Raw genomic sequence first — 20,709 nt, forward strand, 5'->3', positions numbered from 1 at the left:
CTTGTGTGGAATTGACATAAAACTGACCAGCTCAAGACGTTTAGTTGTCTATCCTGTGGGCAAAGTCAACAAGTGTAAAATGATGGTCTAGGCCCCTCACTGTCATACAACTGATGTTGAGTGAAGGAATAAAGCCCAAGATGGAGTGTGAGACCATTGTGCTGGAGGTGTTAGTCGGGGGAATGGGCGATAGAAAGCGGGTTCTATGTAAACATTCCATATCTCTCCTCCGACACTCCTCCTGTACTTCCCCATTCCCCCTTTGGGATCTCTTTGAGGGCCAACCTAGAAATCTGGGAGACACTCAAAAGTCCTCCTCTTCTTCCAGATCTCGTCCGCCATGGTTTAAACACATCCCTTGCCTTGTAGGCAAGTCTTTGGAACTCTGCGCCATTCCTATGGACTCCCCAGAGTCAGGCTTGGAGCCTCTCACTTCCACTTCGGCTGCATGTTTCAGAGCTACTTAGCACCCAGCCTTGCAACACTCCAAATTCTACGGCAAAGACTTGGGACACCTGGAAAAGAGCGGTAGCAGGCTGCGCTGCCCAATCGAGTTCCTCAAACCAAACCGAGTGGTCTTGATACGCTGCTGGACAACTTTGAATGGCTCCTCATTTAGGACGTTTCACGTTTCTACTCTGGACTTCCTTCTCTTATTCGAAGATCAATATAAACGTGTAATTATAAACGTATAAAACCCAGGTCAGACATTTGTGAGGAATTCAACGCCCATTCCCGCTGCAGTCATTCGGCCAGCCGCCCTCCACATGATCAGTTTCTATCCATCTCCCCACGTAAATTCTCTCACCCGTATGATCGAGGTGGGAGAACTTGGCCCCTTCCCAGTACATAAGTGCTAGATACATGCGGTCTGGGAGCATGAAGAGTTGGCGAAGTGAGGGAGAGGAGGACTCAGCTGTGAGAAGGACGCTGCATTTTGGGGTCCCTAGCTGCTCAAGCCGAGCCATCCACTGGGGATTCTGCATCGGCACACCCTCCCGGTCTTAAATCAGACGCTAACCGGCAGAGGGCCGGGTCCGACCCACCTCACCTCATCCCACCCACATTGGCAGAGCGGAGAATGCGGCATACAAATGCCCCGCCACCACGTGGACAGCGGTTCACGTGAGCACGGGGGCCGGGCGTGACCGGCGGGAGTCACGTGAGCGCACGCGGTCACGTGAGCGCTGTCCCTGCAGCCCGGCTTTTGCTTCCTGCTCCGCTCCGATCTGCGGGCCGATGGAGGAGGAGGATGAGGAGGTGCGGGCGCTGCTTGGGGACCGCCCCGAGGGGGACAGCGCGGTCCGGGGCGCCCCGCGCGCTCTGCCCGCGCTCTGCGACCCCAGCCACCTGGCGCACCGGCTCGTGGTGCTGCTGCTGATGTGCCTCCTTGGCTTCGGTGAGCCGGGGAGGGCTAGGGAGAACGATCGGGGGATTCTGGGGTTCGTGTCCCCGGATCCGCTCTGCCACCCGGGCTTGGGACGGAGCACTGGACTGCTCTGTCCAGTCGTCGCGAGCCAGGCCTGGGGACTGAGCTGGCGACTTTCGGTCCTGCTAAGTCCCAGAGTGCAGCAGTCCCTCCCTGGGGACGCCGATGAGAAGGAATCTCGGCTATTTCCCCTGGAGTACCGTGCTCAGGAGACTTCTGAGCGTTGTTGACCAAGTCCTTTTTCTTCTCTTCCCCAAAGGACATCCTCCTCCCTCCCTCCCTCCCCCGCCCGCGCGCTTTCCTTGGCGTTCCTTTAGATCTCACACCCGCTTTGGGACACTGCACCTTGCTGGCATCCTGACAGCAGGCGTCTTTTCTTACCCTTCCTTCCTATGTGAAGCAGTCCTGCGGGACCCCGCTTGTTTTGAGGTGGTTGGTTTCACTTAAGAAATCTGATCCTCCGAAAGCAATTTCTTGAGATACTTTTACAAAAGTCTTTACCTCCTTTGTTACAGTTTTTAATTTACGCTGCAACTGTTCCGATTCGTAAATACTGGCTTGGCTTCAAAGTGTCATTTCAGGGATCAGATTCAGAAATGTATGCTCCTGGTGTGTAAAGGATACTTTGGGCTTTGGTTTTTTTGCAATTCGTCCACACTGTTGACTATTTTTTGGAAATATAGAGCCCATACCATTTAAAAAGAAGTACTGAGCCGGGTGGGCATGGTGGTATACTTCTTTAACCCCAGTACTGAGAGGCAGAGACAGGTGGGTCTCCAAGACTTAGGGAGGGGAGCCAGGCTACAGAGTGAGATCTTGTCTCAACAAACAAACAAACAAACAAACCATGCCATGGACTCTCTTATTAGAAGCTAAATCAGGAGCAAAAGTTCTAGGTTTAGAATCAATAACCAAGAAACAAAGGCAAAACGCTTGAAGAAATTGTCCCTACTCAAGCCGACAGCTTATTTTTGGTAGGTAGATTGGGCTAAAAGTTTGGGTTTGAGAAGCCAGAGTCCTGCCTCTCTAGTTACCTCGCCCACCTTTGAACTGGTAGCTTTGTGTATTTGGAGAGTCAGTGCAGAAACAGAAGCAGTGTTATGTTGGGGCCTCCTCAAGCTTGTCAGTTACGTCTGAGATGCATCTCCAGGTCATGCTTAACAGCCCTCTCCCCACTCCTGTCTCGACCTCCTCAGGAGACATTGTTATGTTTTCATCTGATCCTTTGGTCTCTAGCACGGCATTTTCTCAGTCATTTGCTCCTGGGTATTTTGTTTGCAGGATGAGAATCTGTTTGAAATACTGGTTTGGTTTGAATAGCTGAAATTAATTCTGCTTTCAAGAAAAACGATGACAGCTGACATGCAGCTGTGGAGAATATAGAATTTTTAGTGTTGTGGCTTTAAGTAAAGAAAAGGAAGCTATTTCACGAATATATGAATTCAGTAATAAGCATAGGAAGCATGAAGAGAACAAAATGATTAAAAACAGTCGATGTTGACCTTTTAATTAAGTTTCTAGTATTTGCTGGGTATGCGCATTGCTAAATTGTGGAAGTTCCTTTGAGTGGTAGCTAAGGAAGTGGTCTAGAAATAGTTTCCATGGTGTCAGCAATAGTGTAAATCTTAAACACCCAGAGTAGTTACTAATTAGGAATTGTAACTTGAAAATTTTGTGTAGACATTCTCGTTCCGAGTGAAATGTGTGCTCTTTTTTTCCTAGGTAGCTATTTTTGCTATGACAGTCCCGCTGCCCTCCAGACTCAGGTTAAACGGGTGAGTTGATTATTCATTCTTGTCCTGCTCTTCGTTCTGGAGCACTGATTTACAGATGATGAAATACCATGACCTTCAGGGTGCCCCATCTGAAATGTCCACTTACTTTGTATTCCACTGTCATCAGCAAACCCACAAGCTGCAGACTTCTGGAGATCAAATCCATTTCCCCAAAGAACTCGTGGATGACACATTTATGACAGATAGTTTGATTCTTTAGGTAGATAATTGTGATCTCTGTCCACAATATTGCTAAAAATGCTAGTTTTTGTTGAGAATGTAGACACCCGATGTCTATCTGAGTAAGTGGTTTCTGGAATGGCTTTGGCCTTCTTGGATAAGCTCTATTGTTATTTACTTTTATAAATGTGGATGCAGTTTGCTGAGTATTGTCCCTATCAGCATTCTTAGAATAGTTTTGAATTGTAAAATTGCATTTGATATTTGTCGTTTCTTGGACATTTAGACCATTGTTGTCTACATTTTTTTTTTAAGCCACTGAGCAGAGGGAAGATGTACAGGTTGTCTTGTGCATTCTAATAGGAATTGAAGAGGGTAGGGGCCGTAAGACTAGGCAAAGATGATTCTTTTCTGTGTGGGAGGAGTCCATAATTCAGGCAGAAATGAAGACATAAGGATGTAGGAGATAGAAACAGACTGAGTTGGCCCCCATACCAGTGACTGGTCCTGGAATCCATGAGGTTGGATTAGTATGTAGAATTAAGACATTTCCATGTGTGACTGTTCTTCTTAGTGCAAGGATTGTAGCTTCTGTGAGAGTCTCAAGAAACTTACCCTGTACGGAAGTGCAGCTGTAACCACTGTTTGTTTTGATTTAATTGTTGAACCCATTTGGAAAAAAGTTTTCTTTTTTTCCTATATAGGACATGCAAGTGAATACTATGAAATTCATGCTGCTGTACGCCTGGTATTCTTGGCCCAATGTAGTGTTGTGTTTCTTGGGTGGCTTTTTGATAGACCGAATATTTGGAATACGGTAAGCTTGCAGAAAAATTAATTTGTGGGCAAATTTAACTGGTGATTAGGGGATTGTAGGAATGGGTTGAAGTTTTTCCTCAAAGAACTAAATAGACTTGTGAATTGACTGATGGTGGACATGAGGATTTGTTTTCTGTTTTTAAAGATTGTTTTTGTCTTAGACTTTGTCCTTGAGGCTTTGTTGATCAGTTAGGGTCAGGCCTAGTAAATGCTGTTGATGCAGTAAGGGCATCAGTTTCTGGAGGTTAATTATGCTCTTAATTTGGGTCAGACGAACCAGGTGTGAGTCCTCTTGCTGCTACTTGGTCAAGTCCCAACTGTCCTTCAGCTTCCTCACTGCTAAGTGTGGTAACAATTTCTACCTCCCAAGTGTCTACAGGGATTAAATGAGAGTTGGAGATGGAAAGTCTGCACATAGGTAGAGATACATCCCTCCCTCAGTTCTGGTAAGATGAAAGACTTCCCTCTGTTTCTGCCTTTCTTTGGCCATTGACGTTTTTTGTGGCCACGCCCATTGGATGCTGAAGAGGAATAGCACTGTAAGCTTTGGCGCTGTATGCCTTTCTTGTTGGCTGTTTCACGTGAAGACTTAGCAAACACAGCTGGGAGTTCCCTCAGAAGGCAGGGGTGAAGCTGCTGGCGTGGATTCAAACCATGTCTGAGGGATGAGGGTTGAAGACTCGTGTGATTTGGTTTGGGGGGGTTTGCTTTTTTTTTTTCCGAGACACAGTTTCTCTGTAGTTTTGGTGCCTGTCCTGGATCTTACTCTATAGACCAGGCTGGCCTCGAACTCACAGAGATCCACCTGGCTCTGCCTCCCGAGTGCTGAGATTAAATGTGTGCTCCATCACCGCCCGGCCTCGGGGGCTTGCTTTTAGGAATCTTAAGTAGTTGAGTATGATGGAAGTGTTAAATATATTTTGCTGGGTCTCAAGGGATATAATTAGCTGAATTTGAAGGGAAACTAATTCCACTTTATTTGGAGGAGGCACTTGCTTGTTCATAGGGGTGATATAAGTTGTCTGGAGACATTGATTGAGTTTTCCAGCTGTAGAGAACATTCAGGTGATGGTGTGGCCATTTTACAAGGATTTTTGAGTGGATTTCGGTTTCAGAAGTACAGTTGGCTCTGCTGACTTTGAAGACTCTTCTAACCCTGCTATTTTACTTGCTTTGATGAAGTATTATTACTTAGATTAAAGTTGGACTTGGAACTCCATTAACTTGCCTAAGATGTGTCTTCTAAAAGTAGTTTTTAGTTACCAAGAATTATAGTCACTTCAGTTATCTACTGTAGAATTTTCTAGGACCTAATCCTAAGCTCATAAAATAAAGATTGATTTCTATGCCATTTTATTTTATGTCACTTGTGTGGAGGTGTCCAGAGGCCAGTCCAGGACCACATACCCAGGAGCTGGAGTTACAGGCACTGTAGGCTGTCTGACCCTAGGTCCTCTGCAAGAGCAGTGAGTGCTCTTAGCTGCTGAGCCATCTCACTAGCCTCCACTTCCAAACTCGGAACAGAAATTTAATAAAGAATTTGCACTTCTCAATGGTTTGACCCTGGGAACTTTTTGGAAGATTGCTGAGGTTTTAAGAGGGGATGATGATGTGAATGAACTTGTGCCATCACTGAACCTTGGGGGTCCCATCAGAACACTGGAGTTTTGTACATTAGCATTTGGTTTAGGAAAGTTGCAGATGAGCATTCCTCTTCCTTGGAATGCAGGGTGGGCAGAGAAAACCCAGACAGCTGATGAGTAGAGGACTCTGTGATTACCAGCAATCATATGAGGAAATGAGCTTTTTCTCTCTCACACAGATGGGGCACAGTCATTTTCAGCTGCTTCGTTTGCATTGGACAGGTAAGAAAGGTCAAAATATTTATTCATTCCTCGACAATGACTCTGAAGTCTTATTTAATTCCCTTGGCAAAAGTATATTTAACGAATGACCAGCTTGATTAATCAGGCCCATGAATGTCCATGTGGTGTAATTTATTTGAAGCCTTAAATTACATTGTCTTAGCCGCTTTCCTCATTGCTGTGATTGACAGAAGCCACTTAGGAGGGAGGAAGGTTTATTCCGGCCCACAGTTTGAGGGGAAGGCATGTTGGTGGGGGTATGAAGCAGCTGGTCACACAATGTCTGCAGTCAGGAAACAGGAAGTGAGGGTGCACGTCCAGTGCTTTCTCCTGTGATGCCACTGGGCTCATAGAATGGTACCACCACATTCGGGTGGGCATGTATGCGTGGGTTAACCTAACCCAGAAGATCCCTCACAGGTATGCTGGAGGCTTGCCTTCTGGTGATTATAAGTCCTGATAAATGCATGAGCATTAATATTTAAATTTCTCAGATTTATTATTTCAGGCTAGTAAAATTATTCTGGGAATGAGGATTTATCATGTTGCCTATTCCTTTAGAATATCCTGAATTTATTTTTCTATTACTGTTTACAGGTTATTTTTGCACTGGGTGGAATAGTTAATGCGTTTTGGCTGATGGAGTTTGGGAGGTTTGTCTTTGGGTAAGTTGTACCATAATTTCATGTTATCTTAGCATGTTTATTAAGGATCTTTCTGATGCTGAGGATTAAAGCCAGGGCCTTCCATATCCCAACCTATCCACACATCCACACTACTAGTCCTTTATTAAGGATTTAAAAGAAATACATCAGTATCTTTTGTGAGGTGTTGACTGCTCTAAAAGGGTGGGACCTAGGAGAATGGAGCCAATAAATGAGACAGACTAAAGTCTCATGCAATAGTCAACTTTATTGAGAGCATCAGACAATTTATACTCTGAGGCTTAAGAAGAGTCACATGATTCAAGCCGCCAATCACAAGGACAAGCTGTAAATGCTGACAAGCCAGATGGGGCCAAAGCATGTTTTTCCAAAGAGGCATATAAGCAGCAACAGCCAGCTGTAATGAAGTAAACTTACTCCTAGCGCCACACCTGGCATGAAAACACATTCCAAGAACATTTTTGTGTTATTGAAGAAACTGCAGTCACAAGACTCTTGTCTTATGTTCTTGGAGTTTTCTCACAAGCACTCAGAATTCTCATACAACTCCATTCTTGGACCGTGTTCCACCAGTGAGGAATTATTTCAGACCCTTGAAATGTAGCTTATGTGTATGTAAGTGTTTCTTAGGTACTTGTTTTAATGAAGACTTAGTGTTTTGAGTGATTGTGTTTAATTGTAGAGTTTGATATTGTAAGCTTCACCAGAAGCTTTTCCTGGGCTTTAAAAACTTGATTGTATTTTAGACTAATTTAAATCTCATTCCCAAAAGTATGGACCATCAATTTCTAGGTTGGTTACTCCAGGCATCATACTCTTCCTTAGAGAGTGGTGTGTATGTCTTTCTGCTCCCCCGTTCAGGTGTCTTGAAGTAGCACAGTATCTCTAGCCTGACTGGCCCCCATGTAACTTCCGTGTCCATTTCACAGTCCTGTTCTGAGTCAAGCCTTGGGCTTCCTGCCTTGAGGAATACAGTAGACAGAATGCCAAGGGCATGCAGATAGATGTGTTGTATGCCTGAAGGAAATAAATATACACAAGAGCATGGAAGAGATTCTGGAGCAAAAATGTGGTTAAAAATGGCCTGTGGATGAAGTGGGAGAGTGTAGAAAGAAGTGTGGGAACTTATTTGTAGATGAGAAGGGAGATACCTTTGGACTAGGACAGAGCCACGGCAGGACTTATTTTTAGGATGTGGAGGAGGTGACAAAGCTTTGAAATGGGTCTCAAGGGGTACTGATAAATATGTGGAACCAAGGGAAAGAACATTGAAACCCAAGAAGTAGAAGAATGTTGACTATGCAAGAGCTTTGTGTATTGGCCTGAAAAGTGAGGTTTCATTACAAAATGTGAATGAAAGACGCTCTCCCATATCAGAGTTTTGTATAGGACAGATGGTATCTGTCATGATTGCTAATTCAGCTAGCCAGATCACTCCAACACATCACAATAGAAAATAATAATTGCATTTTGTTTACATTTGAGGCAGGTAGAGTATGTGAGTAGGTTGTCTGTGTCCTGATGTCTGGGATCTCTGCTGCAGAGATTCATGGAAGGCTGGAAGCTGGAATCATCTTGGAAGCTTGTGGTTTTGCATATTGGATGCTTGGATTGGGTGCCTTGAAGAACCTGTTTATTTTCAAGTGGCACTTCTTGTGTGGCTTGCTTTCGTGTAGGATGGGGGTGGGTACCCTTTGTACAAAGTAACTTAGGGCTCCAGCTGTGAGTGTTGAATTGAAATGGCAGATGCCATCTTTGGGATGCTTATGGCCACACAGTAGTCACTTCACTATGTCTTATTGGCTGAAGTACTCAAGCCTACCTCCATTCAAAGGAGTGTCAAAATTTCTACCTGGGATTTCTTTCAAAGCTATGACTTTTCTTCTCCCATATTTAGGATCGGTGGAGAGTCCTTAGCAGTTGCCCAGAATACGTATGCTGTGAGTTGGTTTAAAGGCAAAGAATTAAACCTGGTGTTTGGACTCCAACTCAGCATGGCCAGAATTGTAAGTATGGCGACAGCCCAGCGGGGCCCAGTGGGAAGCAAATTATCTCTTCAGAGTCTTTGAAGTATGCTCGGGCACACTTGGGTGTGAAGTAGGCATTGCTTTTTATATATCACTTTCAAAAACACTTACTTGTGTCTTTATAGGTCTGTGTAGATGCCTCTGCATTCAGAGGTCAGAAAATGGCATTGGTTGTCAGTTTCTGCCACCCTCTGCCACTCTCTACCTGTTCGCTTGAGGCATTTTGTCAATCAGGCCAGCAAGCTCCAGTCTCCTGTGTCCTCAGAGCTGTGTTCTCAGGCATGCAGGGGACACTGGGTTGTTAGTGGACGCTGTGATCGGAGCTCTTGTCCCCCGACTGCACAGGGAGCCACCTCTCTAGCCTCTGTTTTTATGTATTTCTCTAGGACTTAGAATGACATTTGTTTTGTGTCTTAGGGTTTTATTACTGTGCAGAGACACCGTGACCATGGCAACTCTTATAAAGGAAAACATTTAATGGGGGCTGGCGCACAGTTTCAGAGGTTTAGTCCATTGTCATCGTGGACTTGGCAGCGTGCAGGCAGACGCGGTGCTGGGGAAGAGCTGAGAGTCCTACAACTTGATCTGCAGGCAGCAGAGAGAGTCTGTGTGCCACACTGGGAGTGGCTTAAGCATAGGAGACCTCAAAGCCCATCCCCACAGTGACACACTTCCTCCAACAAGGCCACACCTACTCCAGCAAGGCCACACCCCTTTTTGTGTGTAATGCTTTTTACTTTTTAATTTTAATTTTTTCCTTTTTTTTATTATTAAGAAATTTAATTTTCTATTCGTTTTACATACCAACCACAGGCCCCCCTCTCCTCTCTCCTCCAGCCCTCCAGCCTCTCCAACATAAGCCGTTATCAGTGATTTTGATCATAAAGGCCACACCTCCTAATAGTGCCACTCCCTGTGGGCCACCCATTCAAACACATGAGTCCATGGGGGCCATACCTATTCAAGCCACCACACTTTGTCTTCAGTAGATCATTCAATAAGTAGCATAAGACAGCAAAGTGAACATTCATTAGTTCAAGGTGTCTGAATTAAACAGCTTGCCTAATTTCTCACCAGTTTTGGCACCCTGCCTCAAAAGTCTCTATAGTGACCCATCCAGGTTCTACTTGCACATTACCATTGGTGGGAAGCTCTTTCTATGGTGGAGTAGCCTATTCTCCATCAGTTAATTTTTTTTTTTTTTCATTTTTTTTTTTTAAGACAGCCTCACTGTGGAGTCCTGGCTGGTCTGGAACTTGCTGTGTATAGATCAGGCTGGCCTTGAACTCACAGAGAACTGCTTGCCTCTGCCTTTAAAGTCCTAGGTATAAAGGTGTGTGACACCACAAACTTTTGAAACTCAAGTTCACACAGATGAAGCCTTTTTCCACAAAGGGCTTAGGCTGACCGATCCCACTGTTTCTCCTTCAGTGTTCATTTTTGTCTTGTTTGCCGTGAAATAAAACGTCATCGGCTCTTCAGTTCTTGATCAGAGGTGTTTATTTCCTATGGTCATCTAAGCCCTCCGACAGGAGTTTCAGTCCCCTCACCATGATGCTCACACCTCATTGGACTTCACTCTGTCAGCTAGTGTTCCTGGGGTTTAGAATTAGAAATAATCATGGTGTTTCACATTTTGTCTTAGGGAGGGTACCCAGGAAACCAGCATTAGATTTTGATGAATACATCCCATAAGACACTCAGGTATTCTAATATCCCCACCCTAGCTCTGGCTGGGAGCGGGCGGGGGGGGGGGGGGATGTTGAGTATCTCTTGATTTTCCTTTATAAGTTGTTCCTCTTAGGCTTACTGTTTCAATAAGCACTAAGGCAGGTGACATTACAGCGGCAGTCCTGCCTCTGAGGAGTGTCTGTCTGCAGTCTGTAGGAGGTTTGCAATGCCACTTCACCCCCCTCCTGTCATCTCGTGAGATTCAGGCCCTGTCTCGTGTCTCCTGCCTTTCTGTCAGCCGCACCCCCCCCCCCCCCCCCCTTCATGGCTGTAAATGTGGGAGTGCTCTAGCCCGTGACCTTTGATCTGCACTCACAGCCCTCCAGATCTTACCTAGTTTTGCAGGTTTGATTAACATGGCCTGGCTTCTGAGTTTATGTCGCCTGTCTAGGCTTTCCCTTACATTCTTCACTTCCACAGGCAATTGCCTGTCCAGTGTTTCCCCTTAGCTGTCTCTGTCCAGGCTTTTCTCTTCCATTTCTGACTCATACGCTGTTCAGTTCCCCTGGACTGAACTTACCCTACACCCAGTTCTCCACGTTCTCCCCGCCATTCCTCAGACCAGCTCCTGTTGGCATTTCTCCTCCCCCTCAAGGGCAACTGTCTTCATGCGGTGCCAGCCCGAGTCCCACCTCCTCCCATTCTCCCACATACTTGCTGTTAGTAAATCCTTTTGGCTGCCCCAGCTAAACATACGGATCCCGAGCACGTCTTACCGTACTTCCAACAGCCTGATCTCAGAGTCATCTTTCTCGTTTTGGCCTGCTGCCGGACAGTGGCTGCGGCCTTGTTTCTGCCTCTGTGGTCCAATTGGAGGAAAGTTACCAGGTCAGTCAGCCAGAGCTGCTTTCCAAGATTGCAGAGGGAGGCTTCCCAAGATGGCAAGTTCTCTCACCTCTAGCCCCCTACCATGGTCCCTTTTCTATTGCTGTAACAACATCGTGACCATGACCAAGGCAACTTAGAAAAGAAAGTGTTTAACTGGGCGTAGGCTTCAGAGGGTCAGAGCCTGTGATGGCAGAACAGAAGCATATTGGCTGGAATAGTGGAGCGCTCAGATTTTCATCTGAAAGGGGGAGGCAGAGAGAGCATGTTGGAAATGATGAGACGTTTAAAGCCTCATAGCACACCCGAAGTGTCTGAGTCAGGGTTCTCTAGAGTAATGGAAGTTATAGAATGAACCTCTCTCTATATAGAAAGAGATTTATCAGAATGACTTACGGACTGTGGTCCCGCTAATCCAACAATGGCTGTCTATGAACAGAAAGTCCAAGAATCCAATAGTTGTTCAGTACACAGGGCTGGATGTCTCAGCTGATCAGTATATGCTGGAATCCCAAAGAAGTAGGCTCTGATGTCAGTGAAGGAATGGACTGAAATCGAGGAGAGATTTCAAGCAGGCAAAGAGCAAAAGCTTCCTTCTTCCATGTCCTTACATAGGCTTCCAGCAGAAGGTGTGGCCCAGGTTAGAGGTTTATCTTCCGCCTCAAAAGATCTGGATTAAAGGTGTGTCTTCCCACCTCAGTATAATCCAGATTATCTTCCATGTAGTCTGTAATCTGGATTCTGGTTACACTTACTTTACTAAGATACTATCAGTAAATAAGTAACCACACACCCCTCCCCCAGAGTGTTCATAGATGAGAGGCCTGTTGTGTTCCCTTCCTCAGGGAAGCACCGTGAATATGAACCTCATGGGATGGCTGTATACTAAGATTGAAACTGCACTGGGTTCATCCGGCCATACGACCCTGGGAGTGACACTCATGATTGGTGAGTGAGTCCTTCTGTCCCACGTCCGGTCCTTTGGAGGCCTGTCATGGGAGATACTGTGCCAAAGAGGAAGGAACTCTAGACTCAGTGCCAGACTCCTGTGCTGCTGCTGGCATGTGATTTTGCCTCCATAGTTCGCTAGTTCTTCGGACTGTTTAGAAATAGGCAGTCATGTCTTTGTACTTTAATTGCCACTTCTGAAACAGGATCTGATTGGCCCTCGTGTCCCTCAGTGCTTTTATTTGTGTATTGTATGTTCAGTGGGACTGAGTGTGAGGTGAGGTCAGCCAAGGAGTGTGTCCAGGGGAGCTCATAGTCACAGACAGCGGGAGGAAGATTGGGGCCCTTGGGCTCAGGCTTGGCCAGGACACTAGAGTGATGTGGTGTGGAGTGGTGGGGAGTCCACCAAGTTGAAAGCCAGGAGCCTCGGCTCATTCTTTGCTGCCCATAACTAGTTCTTTTATCTAGGATGAGATAATTTATCTCCATTTTCTGAAAAGTTTTGGGTCTTGGCGTACTCCTGTGTGCGTGTGGCGTGGTAGGTTGTTCTTAGCCCTGACTCTGGATGCCTTTCCTCAGTGGCTGCACTGTGGCTCTTTATGCAGTGTGCTGCTTCTCCCAGCCCTTGGCCTTTTCTAAAACTTCTCTCCTTTATTTAGGGGGTGTGACATGCATTCTTTCACTAATCTGTGCCTTGGTCCTTGCTTATTTGGACCGGAGAGCAGAGAAAATCCTTCATAAAGAACAAGGAAAAACAGGTACGTCGTCAGCGTGAAAGAAGAGTGGGACTCAGGGGACCTTTAATGATACTTTACAGTAGCTTAAACACGGTGCAGCGCTGTGATGCTGAATGTTTATATTTCCAGGTTCATTTCTGCTCATCTAAATTTCTGTATGTATTCCTCTGTTTAAACGTTATGACAGAGTGTACATTCTTGATTTTGTTTTGTATATTAGTAAAATGATTTTAGTTCCCATAGAAGGGAACAACTGTAACTTCTGTTTTTTTCTTCCTATTACTTGGTAAGTTATCTCAGAGATGCTGTTTGTGGAATTTTCTAGAAAAAAAAAGTTTAATTATGTGAATAAAAATGATGCCTGTAGATGAAAGGTCCTCAGGTTTTATGAACTATTACTTCCCTTTCCCAAGGTGAAGTCATTAAGCTGACTGATATAAAGGACTTCTCCTTACCCCTGTGGCTGATCTTCCTCATCTGCATCTGCTACTACGCAGCGGTGTTCCCTTTCATCGGGCTGGGCAAGTGAGTATTCTCCAGCCTTCCACCTGTAAGTTACAGTGAGAGCTGAGCCACGTCAACGAGTGGGGACTTTCTGTAGTTCATTTTGCTTCTGTGGACACTGTGTATATGTAGACTAATGATTTTATGTTCTGGGATACACCGGGCATTGACAGCTCCGGGCTTAACATTGTTTTAATACCTTCATTATTCTCTCGAAGAAATACTTTTAAAGTTTCCTTTCTGTTCTTGGATCAGGAGGCTGTTTACTGTGACTGGAAGTTGTGCCTTGGCTTCTGTCCACTCAGGGCCGGTTCTGCCCGACGAGATGCAGGGTTCGAAGCAGGTTCCTGCTTGCTTTGTCTGCTGCTCGCCTCATCCACTGGCTGCCGCAGTGTGGGAGTGCAAATGTGTGTGTAGGAATGTGTTTTTATGTCTGTGTGGCCTTTAAAACCACATAGTCACTCTTTACTACACAGTGAAGGAACTCCGCAGTTCTGCCGTGAACGGGGTGTTCTGAAAATGTGTGGGCCAACCCTACTCTAGTCCGTGAAGTAGTTCCGTGAGAGCGGCAGCAGATGGCTGGATGAGGATGGATAAGAGATAACAGTAGGAGAACAGTGTTGGGGAAGAAAAGCTTATTAAACGTTTGAGTTATCTTTCACTTGTCTTTATTTCTTGAACACAAAGTAGTTCTTTCTAATGTACGCACGTTTCTTTTTAATTTTAGAGTTTTCTTCATAGAGAAATTTCGATTTTCTTCCCAGTCAGCAAGTGCAATTAACAGGTATTTTTGTAATTCTGTAAGTTCTTGTTGCATGTGATACAGGGTATTCATAAGCACAGGCCCTGCATAGAGTCCACAAAAATCGTGTAACCACGGCCCCCCTCCCCCAACACTGCAGAATCTAATTGCAAGGGCCTGGCTTTGCATTGAAGGAAAAAACCCAAAGAATTCTCAGATTGATTTTTTTCTAATTCTATTTGCTGGTCGTCATTTTAGATGAGTGCTACATTAACCAGATTAGGCTTGCTTAGTCTGGTAGTTTCAGAGATGCTGTGCTGCATTCTGTTAACTTCTTGTCCTCTCTGGGCAGTATCGTGTATGTCATATCAGCTCCCATGTCCCCGGTATTCGGACTCCTGGTGGATAAAACTGGGAAGAACGTCATCTGGGTTCTGTGTGCAGTTGCTACCACCCTTGTGTCCCACATGATGCTGGCCTTCACCTTTTGGAACCCCTGGATTGCTATGGTAATGTTTAGGGGGTGGTCAGGGCTTCAGAGAGATCCCAAGTCCATGTTGGGTGTGCCCAGCAAACCCAGCTGGCGGTGCCGAGGGGAAGTGATTTGGTGTTAATTTTGACAAAGTAAACATTTTTTTTTTTAAGAAAAGGATTATCAATTATTAATGTGTAAGATTTGTTTTTCATTTGGCTTGTTCAGTAGGGAACCTCCAAAGCTGAAGTAGAATTTGAAACAGAATAATAGTCTCATGACTGGAAAGCTAATTACTTGCATTTATTTTTCTGAACTTCATTAAAATAAGTCCTTTCGTTAAAAGCACTGTCCAGACTCTTAGTAGGTCTAAAAGGTGGCCGCAAGTCCATGACGTTTTTGTTGTCTTCACCGTGTGAGTTTTCAGAGTACAGGCTAAAGTGCTGTGTCCCTTATCTGTTGGCACAGGGGCATCTTGAGCATCAGAATTTGTGGTGGGCAGTTCCCCGGAAGTCTTCCTGTAGGGACCTCCAGGTCCTAGGAGTAGAGTGCTGCTGTAGAGCTTTGCACAGTGAATATCCTCTGTCACGATGCTCAGGGACTTCCTCCTCATCTGTAACACAGTGCACAGATGTGTCCATTTTCCTGGCTAGTGTTGGGTGTCAGCATTATTTCTACATGTACCAGTCTGATAGGTACATTTACATTTACATTCAGCTCACACTTTCTTTTTCTTTTTTTAAAACTTGAGACATACTCTTGCTCCATACAGCTAGTGTCACCTCCACCCTGTGTAGCTTAGAGCATCCTGGCACTCAGGGTTCCCTCTGAAGGCCTGTCGCCCCGTGTTTGGCAAGTTCTTTTTTGGATTGCGGAAATGGCATTGTTCCAGTGTCTGACGGCATTGTTCCAGTGTCTGACGGCATTGTTCCAGTGTCTGACGGCATTGTTCCAGTGTCTGACTAGTGGTGGCGATGGCGGGTGGGTCCCTGCTGTGCTTTTCAGTTTAGAATTGGTTCTCCACGGGCAGCAATAGAATAACTCGGCTGCCTCGATGACTTCATCTGTAGTTAAGGAAAATCAGTTTGCCTGAAACTTGGGTAAGAACTTTTTGCAAATCCTCTGTGCCGTTGACTGCACAGTGGGCCCAGACAGTTTATATCACGAATGAAAATGGTTAAAACAGTGGAGAGTACTGAGAGAGGCCTAGACTTCCTTACATATTTGAAATTTTAGTCCAATTACAGTAAAATGTATTTACATTTTGATTTAGCTACTATGTCACTTTTACTAATCTTTATCAAGGAAAATCACCTGTCACCTGATGTATACTGTACCATTCTGCCTTCCTATCTAGAGTCTCCTGGGATTCTCCTACTCATTGCTTGCCTGTGCCTTGTGGCCAATGGTGGCATTTGTAGTTCCCGAGCACCTGCTGGGGACTGCATATGGATTGTAAGTATTGCACTTTCACTGCGTGTCGTACATGTCGCCTTCTGCTGTATCAGTTCTCGTAATACCCCACGTGTCCTAATTGTGGTTATCTTCAGGGTTCTGGGCCAGCGCTGAACCTGCAGATGACGAGAAATGTCAGTGAATTCATTCTTAAGCGACTGCCGTGGTGTTTCTGGTCACTTTCCCTACTTGTGATCTGAGGAAAACAACCCAGTGCAGGAGGGTTTAGTTTAGGTCCTGGCTTTAGAGATTTCTTGGCCCCACTGATTCTGGGCCTGTGGAGAGGCAGATCCATCACGGCAGCTGGGAAGCGGCCATCACACTGCCCTTTTATTTGCCTCAGGCCTCTAGCCTTTGGGAGGTGCTTGCCCATGTCTACGTCTTTCCCACTGAGGTCATTCCTCTAGACATGACCAACAGACATGCCTAGAAGAGTACTTTTCTGTTAGGTACTTCTTAGTCCAGTCAGATGTAGTGACACTTGGCCATCCAACAAGGTAAGGCCCTAGCAAGACAGCTGGAGTCAGCCAAAGCCCATAGGAGGCGATCGCAGACATGACCACTCTGTCCATCTGAGCCCTTCTCAGGGGAGGGTGATCCATATCCCAGGCCCCCAAAGGCGGGGGTGGTGGTGGGGTTGCAGCTGGTCCTGTGGCTGCTGTGTGGGTAGCTCTCCCTTTCATTCATCAGGTGGGCATTTTTTACTTGTTCTGCAGCCGATGGTCTAGTAGCGGAGACAGTCCAGGATAAACTCCAAAATCTGCTGGGGGTGATTAATCCTAGCACTCTGGAGTCAGAGCCAGGTAGATCTTTATGAGTTTGGGGCAAGCTTGGTCTACAAAGTGAGTTCCAGGGCAGCCAGGGCTACATAGCTTCCTTGTCTCAAGAAAGTAACATCTATCCACGTGCTCCCTGTCTGAAAGTCTCTCCTGACACCAGCAGTGTGTGGGTTTTGGTGCTAGTATTAATAGTGAAGTTAGTCTGTCTGAAGACCTTTGAGAATGAAATGCTATTTTATCTTGAAATCCTAGCATGCAGTCCATTCAGAACCTCGGGCTGGCCGTCATCTCCATCCTTGCTGGCATGATACTGGATACTGGGGGATACTTGCTTTTGGAGGTGTTCTTCATTGCCTGTGTTTCCTGTGAGTGTGCCATGTGGCAGCATTTGACTTCTTACAGCGTAGAGTAAAATGCTCATATTTTTACAGTTAGGTTTTGCCATATCATTTAAAGTGAGCTAGACAGTGTGCCTGAGCTAGTAAGGGCAGAAAGCCAAGCTCCGCCTTCTGGGCTCCGAACTGGCTCTGGGTGGAAAGTTAAGGGCAAAGTTCTGGTTTGTTCATTTGTAAAGGCACATGGTGTCTTCAGATGAGAAATCCCTGCAGACCGTGAAATGACTGGCCAGGAGCTGCCAGGAGTTCTGGGGAGGAGAAGAGAGGAAGGGGGGAGGGTGTGTGTGTGTGTGTGTGTGTGTGATGTGTCTGCTCCCTCCCTCCTGTGGGGTGTCAGCAGTTTGCTAGCCCTATCATTCCTGAGCTAATAAGCAGTGATCCCTGTAGGAAAAACGCTGTGGCACTTGAGAGCTTTCAGAAACAAAAAAGTGCAGTGTTTTTAAAATGCCAGTTACCTTGGTTAGGGTTTTTACTGCTGTGAGGAGACATCATGACCATGGCAACTCTAATAAGGAAGCATTTAAGTGGGGCTGGCTTATAATTGGGGCTGGCTTACAGTTTCAGAGGTTTAGTCCATTATCATCATGGTGGGAAGCGTGGCCACATGCAGGCAGACGTGGTGCTGGAGAGGAGCTGAGATTCTACATCTTGAACTCCAGGCAACAGGAAGTGAACTGTGTAACACACTGGGCACAGCTTGTGCATATCTGAGACCTCACTTCTACCAACAAGGCCACACCTAATAGTGCCACTCTCTGTAGGCCAAGCGTTCAAACACAAGAGTCTGTGGAGGCCATAGCTGTTCAAACTACCGCACCAATGGAAAGGAGTTTGGTTTATGCTTTAGTTTTGATTACACAGGCGTCGTTTACAAGTGTACCTTGTGTTTTCCAGTGGCACTTTTTGCCGTGGTCTGTCTGTATTTGGTGAACCGTGCCCGAGGTAAGCAGCTCTCTTGATCTTCTTTTTTTTTTTTTTTTTTTTTTTGTTTTTTTCGAGACAGGGTTTCTCTGTGTAGCTTTGCGCCTTTCCTGGAACTCACTTGGTAGCCCAGGCTGGCCTCGAACTCACAGAGATCCGCCTGGCTCTGCCTCCCGAGTGCTGGGATTAAAGGCGTGCGCCACCACCGCCCGGCTCTCTTGATCTTCTTGAGGCCAGTGTTTTATTAGTGTGTGTTAGTGATCTCCATGTTTATAATCACACTTTCTGAAACCTCCCCTTCTATCAAAATTGCTCTTAGGCTTTTTCATCACTAGTAAGATCGTGTTTCATAGTATAAAATCTCAGGTGTATATTAGCAAAACTCCCTAAGTCCCTCATATCATCTAAAAAATAAAAAGTAAATTAATTTTCATTTTAAGGTTGAACATATTTGGTTTAGAATTAGAAATAATACATATTTTTTTACCAATACACACTAATATGTGTTAATGTATTTTTATAAGAACTTGATGTTGTCGTTATTAATCTTGATAATTGCTTGTGCCTCAAGGGCATGATATACTTAAGAGAATATAACACAATAAATTTCGATTTCTTTTAATTTTTCTTAACTTTCAGTGATACTGACATTTAATACAGTGTTTCAGTTAAAAAACCTGAAGCAACACACACCTTCAAACTTAAATATACAAAGCTAAAATTAAAGTATGATTATATATTTTTCTTTCTTATCTTTCATAACTTTTTGTGCAAATATTTGTGTATGTGTGATTGAATTTTAATTACTCACATTGCTTAAAATGGCTACTCATTTACATTTTAGGTGGGAATCTAAATTATTCTGCGAAACAAAGGGAAGAATTAAAACTTTCTCATACCGAGTGAGTACCCAGAGGGAGAAAATTGTATCCTGAAAATTTTAACTGTGAGCATTTTATTTCAAGTTTGATTTGGACTTTAAAGATATGAGTTGTTTTCTTGATTTTTAAGAGCTCACAGGTCTGGAAAGAGCATTACAAGATCCGTACTTAATTCAGAAAATTTAAGGTGAATATCAAGTCTTAAAGGCAGAATTGGAAAAGAAGTGAGCTTGCCTTCTGGGCAGTGCAGGTTGTGGGATTTGAGTTTAGTGGAGCAAGGCCTGGCCCTCCACCCTGTGCTGGGCTGTGCCCTTCTGTTCTTCCAGTCCGCCTTTTAAAAAGTAATTAAGGTAACGTTTCATCTTGCCCTGTGTTCTGCTGTCATTCTGTTGCTGGGATAAAATGCCCTGGCCAGAAGCAGCTTGGGGAGGAAACTGTTTCTTCTAGGTCACAATCTCATCCATCACTGAGAGAGGTCGGGGCAAGGAGCCTGAAGCCGAAGGCTGCCTGCTGACTCCCTCTCACTGGCTCACGCTTACCTGCCTTTCATGTACAGCCCATGGCTGCCTGTGTAGGGATGATGCTGTCCCACGTGCACTGGGATGCATCAATTAGCAATCAGGTCAGTGCCCCACAGATGGGCCCACAGATTTGCCAGTCTGACCTAGGCAGGTCTTCAGTTTATTTAAACAGCACGTGTGTTACATTCTGTCCCTGGGGACTCTAGGCTGTCCAGCTGGCATCCTAATATCAGTATGCTGTTCGCTTTTTTCAGATTCCTTCATAACAGATGAAAGACTGTAGTGTGGGGTTATGTTATTGTTTTATAAGTACGTGCTAAAACATGATGGTAATTCTGTTTCCTGTTATTTCTAAAGATTCTAGCCACTAAACTTATGATTTAAAGATGTATTTGTAAACATACACGTCATCTGATGTTAAGTTTTGTGACTTGAATAGGTTGAAGTCTGGCATAATAGCCTGTGTTTTTTAAAGCAGGATGGTGCTCTTGTTTTTCATGTTAAAAGTTGGAAATGAAAGGTTTCAGAGCTGGCTCAGTGATTAAGTGTATGTAGTCCTTACTGATGCCCAGAAGTCAGTTCCCAGTGCCCATGTGGGGTATCTCGCCAGCTCCAGGGCACCCAGGGGCCTCTTCTATGGGCACCTGCACTCATGTGCACCCCCATCCTAATACAAATGATAGTGTTTCACACTATGCATCTTACAAAGTTACAATTTTCATTTTGAATGTTGTGTGGAGCTTCTCTCTCTCTCTCTTTTTTTTTCCCCAGCTGCTTTTTGGTAATTTCTTGTATTTTGTTTTGCAGATAAGACCCTGAAATGATTGTCTGGAGAATGGGTAACGTGCACCACTGATTGGAAACCTTCATGAAGATTTTTCTTTTCTTTCTTTTTTTTTTTTTTTAAAAAGTTATTTAGAAAAATAATAGAGTGGAAAACATATTTGTATTTTAAATATACCTACTAAAAGTGTGTTTATGCAGACTGTTTTAGCCTGTGGTTTTTGTAACATGTGATACTAATGAATTCTTTTTTTT

The 20,709-nt window shown here is 44.9% G+C and overlaps 1 protein-coding gene across 2 annotated transcripts; it reads left to right on the forward strand.

The window, feature by feature from the left end:
- The first annotated feature begins 239 nt into the window (after positions 1–239).
- Positions 240–20,197, forward strand: Mfsd1 (major facilitator superfamily domain containing 1). 2 transcript variants are annotated; one of them, XM_059265460.1, is made up of 15 exons: positions 241–1,399; positions 3,152–3,204; positions 4,089–4,201; positions 6,026–6,068; positions 6,666–6,733; positions 8,631–8,739; positions 12,162–12,264; positions 12,924–13,022; positions 13,415–13,526; positions 14,233–14,289; positions 14,600–14,756; positions 16,077–16,174; positions 17,206–17,318; positions 18,243–18,290; positions 19,114–20,196. In XM_059265460.1, the coding sequence occupies exons 1-15, from the start codon at positions 1,240–1,242 to the stop codon at positions 19,173–19,175; spliced, it is 1,395 nt and encodes a 464-aa protein (XP_059121443.1). In that variant the 5' UTR covers positions 241–1,239; the 3' UTR covers positions 19,176–20,196. The 2 variants fall into 2 exon arrangements, with proteins under 2 accessions (XP_059121444.1, XP_059121443.1); XM_059265461.1 differs by lacking the exon at positions 4,089–4,201 and having other exon boundaries at positions 240–1,399; positions 3,156–3,204; positions 19,114–20,197.
- The last annotated feature ends 512 nt before the right edge of the window (positions 20,198–20,709 follow it).

Source organism: Peromyscus eremicus, chromosome 6 (genome assembly GCF_949786415.1).
Source record: "Peromyscus eremicus chromosome 6, PerEre_H2_v1, whole genome shotgun sequence".
Classification (NCBI taxonomy): domain Eukaryota; kingdom Metazoa; phylum Chordata; class Mammalia; order Rodentia; family Cricetidae; genus Peromyscus; species Peromyscus eremicus.